At 55.7% G+C, this 9,131-nt stretch overlaps 1 protein-coding gene across 1 annotated transcript in view; it reads right to left on the bottom strand.

Moving 5' to 3' along the window:
- The window catches only part of ACVR2B (activin A receptor type 2B), a 16,537-nt gene extending 8,290 nt beyond the window's left edge, over positions 1 to 8,247 (bottom strand). Inside the window, exon 1 of the mRNA XM_023763418.1 lies at positions 8,128 to 8,247. Coding sequence (XP_023619186.1) covers positions 8,128 to 8,242 — 115 coding nt within the window. The 5' untranslated portion in view covers positions 8,243 to 8,247. The remainder of the gene's footprint in view (positions 1 to 8,127) is intronic.
- Between the last annotated feature and the right edge of the window lie 884 nt (positions 8,248 to 9,131).

Genomic DNA, 9,131 nt, shown 5'->3' on the forward strand with positions numbered 1-9,131 from the left:
CCCCCCCCCCCGCCCAGCCAGGCCCTGCGTCCAGCTGAAGGGACCTGAGGTCTGAGGGGAGAACCTGAGGGAGCAGGGTGGGCGGCGGACCACAGGCTGAGGGAGCACACCAGGACCAGGACCCAGTTTGGCTCCCACGATGCACACAGACCCTTACCCACCAGTTACAGCATCTGGGGGCCGGGCTATGCAAAGCCCCCCCAAGTCCAGAGGGCACGGGGCCTCCTCCCCCAGCCTGGGGGCCCACTGCACTCCCAGCAGCAATTCCGTAGGGGTCCCCAGGGACTGAGACTCGTGAGCAGACAGGGAAGCTGGGCACTGCCCACCTGCTCCTCACCGCAGTCACCACACGACCAGGCCTGGACCTTCTGGGCTCCTGGGCTGAGTTAGTGCAAGCGACCACCTCTGGCTGCAAGATGCCCCCACTCTGCCCTTTACATTTCAGTTCTTCCCTCTCCCTGGAGACCAGGTCAACTCTGCTGCCACCACATGCCTTCATGCTTCCTCCAAAACCCAGCTTATCACCCTGGACTGCTGTTGTTTGAAGGAGTATTTCAGACACTCAAAGAGAGCACAAATGATGTGACCAAAGCTAATCCCCAGGAGGAAGTCACATCATGAAGGCTCATATAAGTAGAATATTACGAATGTGCTCGACAACTGCTTTTTAAATGTCAGGCTTCCCCCGTGAGACTGCAAAGTTGATGTAGGCAGAAGCCTTGGCTGTCTTGAGTGCTAGGACCAGTTCTGGACACGAGGGATGGGCGGATAGAAGGACCAAGGAATGGACAGAAAGACATAGTTAGTTCCTGGCTAGGGCAGGGTTTCAAAGGGAGGGGATAACAGAAGGGGTGGCCTGCTGCCCAAACTCTCGAGTCCTCTGGGGAGTTTCCATCTCCACTCTGACAACAAGCAACAAGCCCCCTGAGCAAGGCTAGGAGCCAGAACCAGGGAGGCCCACAGATACCAGGAGTGGCCCAGCCCCTCTCCCAGGCCCCGGATCGGGCGGGAACCCCCCATGGCCACTACCGTGGGCAGGACCCAAGCGCACGGGGCTGGGAACCCCAAATCTCAAGCCCCAGGGGGAGGACACACAGATGTGGGATGCCACCAAACCCCCCTCTGACCAGACCCGCCTACACGTGGCCAAAAAATGCAACCATGCGCTGTCAGTCTTCGGTCACATCCTGGCTCTGATGCTTCTGAGCTGTGTGACCCGGGACAAGTACCAAACCACCCAGCTCCTGCTCGTGAAAAGGGAGAGCTAACGGCACATACTTCTAGCTCGGCCCCAAGAGATGAGTTCGTGCACTTTCAGAGTGGTCAGGACAATGCCCGGCACGGGCGTGTTAGCTGGCATATTAGAGCCATACCCGCCCCTGCTGCCCAGGAAAACCCCTCACAACATTAGGCCCCACCCCCCCCACCTCAGGGCCCCCAGCCCACCAAGCGGGAAGTGTGCACACCCACACCTGCAAGAGCTTGGCATTCAGAGCCCAAGGGGGACCTGAAGGCAGACCCAGGCCCCGCCCACACCACGCCCAGGCTCTGCTGCCAGCTGGAGACCCAGGGGCCTCCCCCTGCCTCCCTCCTCCCTGGCAAGCTCTGCTTCTGCACACACACAGCTATTTATAGCCTCTGGCAACACTCCAACCACAAGGCCGCCTCTGCTTTTAATAGACACAGCCCCCACTCACGGAGCCAGGGCACCCATGCACAGGAGGCTCCCCGACCTCCAGCTCACCCACCCATCCTGCAGGAGAGGAAGCTGTGCTCCCGGGACAGGGGTGCCTGTGGTGCCCCCTTATACTTGCTGGCCCTGACGGGAGGCACATGCTCCCCACGCACCCGGGCAAGGAAGGGGCTCACTGTATCCCTGAGCTACAGCCAACCCAACCGCTGGCCTCCAAAGGAACCAGGTATACAAGTGGCATTGTCCCCAACAGGTAGTCCCTATGTTCCCAGGGGCCTACACGCTGGTGAAAGAAGCCCCCACGCTCACCAAGCCCTAGTCCAGGCAGATGGGGACTCGCCACTCCCGGACACACAGCACCTCCAAAAAACACAAGCAAACAAACCACCAGAACACACGCAGCTCCCACTCTGAACAGCCTGTAGGGGAGCAAGACCTCAGTGGACCAGCTCTGACAGGCGAGGGAAAGCGCTGGGAGGTCTGTGTCCCCAGTCCAGGAGGCCTTGGCTGCACCCACTATGCGCAGGGGAGAAACGGGAGAAATCCTACCAGGATCCCGCTGTGAAGGACTCAAAGGGCACTGGGGACAGGGAAGAATGAAGGACAGATGGAGAAGGGAGGGGCCATCAAGACAGAGCCTTGGTGGGAAGGTTTGAAGCTGAAATGGTCATGTGCCCCCTGGGGTCCTATGAGCTCCAGGCTTGGGGTGTGTCCACCCAGCCGACCCTCCCCAAGGAACTGTGGACCCCGGCCGCCCATGGGCCGCTGCACTCTACCCTTGGCTCCTGGAGGCCCCCCAGAGAGCAGGGTTCCAGCCCCACCCACGCAGGTGAGAAAGGATGGACCCAGCACCACATCCACCAGCCAAGGTGCACCCTCCCAGAAGCCACCATGCCTGAGAGGTGGCCAAGCAAGGACTCAGGCAGCCCATGGTCTCCTCGCTGTCCAGCTCCAGGTCTGCCCAGACAGGACAGGCAGCCAACCCCCCACAGACAGTGGCCAGGCTGCCTTCCCGGGTGCTCCTGCCTTAGGCTCCCTGCCCTGCCCCGTCGGAAGGCAGCCCTGCAGTTTGCTGGTGCCCGGAGGAGCCACCCAATGCCTGTGTTCCTGACTCCACTACTTCAATCCACACAGTGGCATCGTCACCATCTTCCCCACAACCCGAGTAAAGATGTGCATGTTAACTCCATTGGGAGCTCATCCAGGTCTGCTTCAACTGCAAAGTGCCTGCTGACTATTTATTTAAAACTAGAGGCCCGGTGCACAACATTTGTGTGTGTGGGGGGGGGCGGGGGGGAGAAGGTGTCCCTCAGCACAGCCTGCACCCTCTCACAGTCGGGGATAAGCTGGCAGTCAGACATCCCTCTCGCAGTCCTGGACCCCTCGCTCCTTACCGCCTGCCTGCAGCAGAGGCAGGAGAGGCTCCCACCACTTCCACTGCTCTCACCAGCTGTGAACCTGGCTTCTGGCTGAGTGGCACTCCCCCTGTGGGAGCACAGTGACCACCAGGGGGCAGCTCCTGCATTGAGTGTCTGCCCCTGGTGGTCAGTGCATGTCATAGAGACCGGTCGTTCTGTCATTTGGTCAATTTGCATATTAGGGTTTTATTATATAGGATGACCAGCTAGTTATTATATATGTAAAATTGTTTGTAGAGATAATCTGAAGCCTAGAATGATGTTATATTCCTTGAATGATGCTATATGTGCTTCTGGAAAGCAGCTAAGGGCACCTAAATTCTATAACATCTTAATCTAACTTCAGAGTTTGTCTTCTTTTGGCTCCCCCTCACCCCTATGTCTTTGCAGTCTGAACCCAGAAGAAGGTATAGTGAGCACTATACCCACTCTCTGTTTATAACTCTAATTCCTGTCTTCTTAGCCCCATAAGGCTATCAAATGCAATTCTCAGCCTCTCAGTTGCCCATAGGAAGGACTGAATACAGACTCAAATGTCAAAGACACCACCCCGGGCTTCTCTTCCCACAGACCCTGGCCTGCTAGGTCTTGGCTAGCTTCTTAGCTCTACAATGCTTTCAACCAGAGACGTCTCCTGAATCTGACCAGCTTTTCCAGATGCCTTCAGAAAGCTGTTTCTGACTGTCAGAGAGGAAGTCTCCATGTTTGCCTTTACCCAGCTTTCAGACATATCTTCAGGATCACATTATACCCAGAGAGATAGATCTACACACACGTGGACACTGAGATCACCAGTACAGATAAGACTGCCCATGGAAAGTGTTAAGAACACAGACCCCAGGGCAGAGCCATGAAAAATGCAATTCCCATTCCAAACTGCAACTCAAGAAGAAAACAGAATTCACTTTCAACCAACTTTACTATTTCAGACTGTTATGTACACCCCCGGCCCTCAAAACTCATAGGTTAAATCCCTAACCTCCAATATAACATATTAGGAGATAGGCCTTTAAGGAATCAATTAAGTCAAATAAGGTCACAAGAGTGGGGCTGTAATACAACAGAACAGGTGCCCTTATAAGCGGAAGGGGCACCAGGAGTGTATGCAGACAGAGAAGAGGCCATGTGAGAAGACAACACGACGGCCGCTACCTGCACGCCAAGGAGAAAGGCCTCATCGGAAACCAACCCTGCCAGCACCTTGGTTTTGGGCGTCCAGCCTCCAGGACTGAGAGAAAATAAATATTCTGTTTCGGCCGTCCTAGCAGACTGACACACAGACAGTGCACACCACCTGGACAGCGTGGGAAAGCTGACCGCCACATCACCTGTCTTAGAAACAGTACCTCACATCGTGTCACCTACACCCACAAGCGGGGCCTGACCAGCGGGCTCACACAGGAATCGCAGTACAACTGGTGAAACAGCAGACAGCACGCTGAAGGAGGAGGCTAGGAAAGCAAGCGCCTTGAAGAGCAAGTCATCTCAAATCCTCTTCCCTACTTCTTCCGTCAAACCGTGGCAGAAGGCTGTGCAAGGGAACAAGGCAGACACTCTCCGCCAGGAAATAGAGCTCGCCAGGGCCCCTTCTTTCATGAGCAACTTCTCGCGAGACTAAACTAATTCTCCTCCAGGTTTCTCCCACACCCACTTCCACGGTGATCACCACCTGTGAACTCCGGATCTTACTGGGGTCACCACTAATGCCCTATGACCCTCAACTCCTCAGCAACCTTTAGCAAGCGGCTCCGTCTCTCTGGAGGGTGGAAGCAGCACGGAGCCCAGCGAGTGAGCACACACAGGCACCACACAAGCAACCCCAGATCCTGCTAGTCCACTGCCCCCCACCTCCCAACCCCTCGTTCCCCAGCCTCTGTCAGCACAGCCACCGGGAGACTCTGACACAGGGCCAGCCCCCCTGGCTCTCCGCAGACGCTAGCCAGTGGAAGGGAACACCCCCCTGTCCAGGCACCCTCCACAGAGCGGGCTATTTCCTACCTCTGTGATCTAGCTTCTGCAGGGGAGGGTGCTCACAGGTTACTGACTGCAGAGGGCCACCTGCCACCTCACCCCACTGCCACCACCTGGGTAGCCTCAGGAAAAAAAACACCATAGAGCCATTTCTCAGCACTTATTACGATTTAAATATGCATGTCCTACCACCCAGAAATTCTTCCTCTTGTCCTCTACCCTCGAGGAACCATCTGCATAAATTGTACACAATCAGAAAGTCCATCAGTGAGAGACAAGATAAAATGGAGTCTGTACAGCCAAACTTTGAAATTTCATACCAAGTCTTAGAAAGACCGAGGTAGATCCGTATGTACTAGAACGATTGCCAAAACGTATCTCTGAGTTTAAAAAGCCATGATGTGCAACAACACAGATGCAAGTCACCAACATGATAAGCAAAAGATGAACACAAAACAGTTCATTCCGCACGATTCCATCCATACAAAGAACAAAACAGGTAAAACTAACTTATGCTGTTAGAACAGTAGTTACCCTTAGGGGTGAGGGGTGGAGAGTGGAATACAAGCAGAGGGCTTGGGGGGGGGGGCGGGGCTGGTAAAATTTCTGATTCTTGACCTGGATACTCACTACATGGATGTGTTCCCGTTTGTGAAAAATGCACGAAACTGTCGCCTATGACAATTACACTTATGTATGTATTTTACAGTTCAAGTAGATGTTTTAAAAGGGCAACAGACCTATGGGGGCGCCGGGGGGAGGAACAACTGTAATAATCTGAATAAAGATTTAATTTAAAAAAAATTAAAATTAAAATTAAAGGGCAACAGCATGTTAGGTTACAGAACAACCCTGTCTATTTCTCTAAGTACATGTGCAGCTCTAGGTGCACAAGTGAGACGTCTAGAAGAATGTACAACAACCTGGGAAGGCTCACTTCTGGGGGGAGACTTAGATGGGAGAACCTAGTTTTATCTGTAACAGCTCAATTCTTGCCATTAAATGTAAGTATATTATTTGGGAAACAAAAAGTAATAGAACTTACAATGGGAAGAGAAGTCATGGCCCAAGTGACCTCTACTCCTCCCGGTGACGCCCCAGGGTAGCTAACCAGGAGAGCTGTGGGCGAGAGGTCGGGGTGCACTTTTCACTGTAGGGAAGACAGGACTGCATTGCTCTGGCTTCCTTCTCCCCCCAAGTGACGCTCCAGGACCCACTCCACTCTCAGGTGGAGGGTTCAGAGGACCCACACCAGGTGTGAAATAAAAACGATTCATCTAACTTCCCTGCTGCTCGACTCTCTAAGCCGGGAGCAGATGAAGCCTGATGCCCGACATCTCCGGGGCACAGAGAAGCTGGGCCTCCTTATGAGACCTGGGCCACAGGGCTCCCCTCCTCCCCTCTAACTCACACCCCGAAGAAGCCAGCAGTTCCCAGTCTGCCTGGTTTGTGATGAGAATGTCAAAATGTAGGTGAGAAGAAAATTCCCAAAAAAGCACATAAAGTAAGGGTTTCTCCGCCCCGGGCTACCAGTCCGGGGCTCTGGGAACTCCTGCATGCTCTGAATCAGTGGGTGGGGGCGGAGGAAGAGGGCTGTCGATGACACTTGGACAGGTAAAGGCGCTGCCCTCATACCTGAAAACAATGCGCACCCCCATACAAGCCAGAAGGAAAAATCACCCCAGCATCAACACTGGAAGTCAGCTCCCCAGTCAGCCTCCTGCTTTCACTGGTTCAGGTCTAGGAGGCAAACAGGGGCCCCTCCCTCTCCTTAGACGGACAGACAACAGCTGGTCTGATCACATCTCCTGCAATGCTCGGCCACAAAACCCGGGAAGCAGCCTCCTGCATCCCCCAGCCAAGGGCTTGGGTTTCCAACCAGCCTTCCCTTTCCTTCCCCAGAACTAATTTTAGCCTCCTTGGTTGTCAGAGTAGAACCGAAATAGTGGGCAGAGGAACGTATGCAAACCAGAGCAGGAGCTCACCTCACAAAACATCTCATCTCCGGCCCAGAAACTGGCCTGAGAGAAGACCCACCGTGCGGCAAGCCAGGCCCCTAGAGAAGGGCCCTTGGGAGGAGGGACACACAACTGCCCAGGGGGGCAGGCTTCTCCCAACACCAGCTCCCGGCGATCACGTGCGCATGAATGAAAACACCCGGGTGGGGTCGGGCTGCCAGCCCCTGAGAGAGTCTGGAAAAGGCACTTATAGGTGCAGAGCAAGGCTGCAATAACCGGGGCAAAGCAAGTGGCTCAAGGTGAGAAGCATGATATTAATCTTGGTTCAGGGAGAGGCCTGGATGACCCCCAACAGTACCGGCCTGAATCATCAGTTGATTTCAAGCACCCACCATTGTCTCAAACGAAGACATCACTGAGAAACTTAAAAAGCAAAGACTCAGAAGGCAGGAGCATTCCTCTCTCCCACCCCCACCCCCACCCCACACCCCGGAAGTGGCACCACCAGGACCTCAAGGAGCAAGCACCATGCAGGCTGGGATGCTCCGTGAGTCTGGTAGACAAAGACAAACCAAAAAGGAAGCCCTACACAGGGGGCGGGGGGGGCGGCAGAGGGGTGTCTATTCTGGAACAAAGAATTGGTGATGAGAGTGAGAGGGAAGAAATAGAAGATAAAAAATTCTGAGAAGGCAACCAGGTTCCTTTGGAAACACCGCAAAAGAGATGGAACTAGGAAGCCCACCCCTTCCCACCCCAGGGATGCGGAGCACCTGGCAACTGACGCTGCTTCCTCCACCCGCGGAGCCCAGTCCCAGTCCCTGAGCAGCTCCCAGTGCAGCGAGCCGTGTCTCGCTGAGATCCCAGCAGAGCCCCCAGAAAGCCCTTCCGAGCAGAGCCAGGAGCAGGGCGGGGAGGAGTGGAAAGCACACAGGGGCTGCCAGCTGCCAAGCCCAACAAACAGGCGCCCCCAACCCCTGGGGTCAGGGCCTCCAGTGCTGGCACCTGTCAGGGCAGCTCTATCCACACCTCCCGGGTCCAGAGGAGGAAGCCTGGCCCTGCCCTCCAGGGTAGAGACCTGTACCCATACCTTTAGGGAGAGGCTGACCCCTGGCCCTGGCGTCCCCAGGCTCAGAGCTCCAGGCCCACAGCCGCTGCGGCTGATCGGGGCGCCACGCAGCTGGCCCGCTCGGGGGAAAGGGCATGCCCGCGGCAGGCTACAACCCCCGGCGCTCCTCTGGGCCCACGCGCACAGCCTCCGCTCCAGCGGCTCCCAGGCCCCAGCGACAGGCCCTTCCTGACATTCTGTGCGTGTGGGAGGGAGAGGCACGAGTGCAAACCTCAAGGCGACCGTCAGAGGCGGGTGGGCGGGTGCAGGCGGGCAGGCTGCCCGGCCACCCACAACCACCGCCTCCCTGAAACCTGAACCACTTGTGGGAAAACTCAAGGACGCCAGGATTCTCTTCGGTGGCCAGCGGTCCTCCAGAACCACATCTCCAACCAAACTCTCCCCCGCTGAGCAGGTTTAGCGAGGAGGCACGAAGCTCCTAGCCTGAATCGGATGGGGTAGAGCTGGGGGAGGCATCAGCCATGAACCCCATCTCCCAAAACTGTCTCTTTAAAAGCACGAGGACATTCTAGATGAGCGGTTCTCAGCCTGAGGTGGTTTTGCACCCCCTCTGCCCAGGCTTTTGGCCATGCCTGGAGATGGTTTCAGTTGCCACAATTAGAAGTGTTACTAGCAGTTACTGGTAGAGGCCAGGGTGCTGCTAAACATCCTACAATGCACAAGAGAGCACCCCCTCCCCATACACACCAATGTCAACAGTGTCAAGGCTGAGAAGCCCTGTTCTAGAATGAGGCCCACCCAGCCAGGACCCTGCCTGAGGGCTGTCTATCCAGTGCCATTCGCGTAGGTATCCCCAGACCGCCAGGTCCCAGGCTATGGTAACAAGCCAGAAACTGCAAGTGGATCCTAACTCCCATCTGAGGTCCCGTGGTTCCCACTTGCACTACCCTGAGCTCCCAGGCAGGGAGCTAAATGTATTGGCACTCAGGGGAGGGCTTCGAGGGGGAGGAGAAGGGGGAGGAGGA

This window comes from Myotis lucifugus, unplaced genomic scaffold (assembly GCF_000147115.1).
Source record: "Myotis lucifugus unplaced genomic scaffold, Myoluc2.0 scaffold_283, whole genome shotgun sequence".
Taxonomy (NCBI): domain Eukaryota; kingdom Metazoa; phylum Chordata; class Mammalia; order Chiroptera; family Vespertilionidae; genus Myotis; species Myotis lucifugus.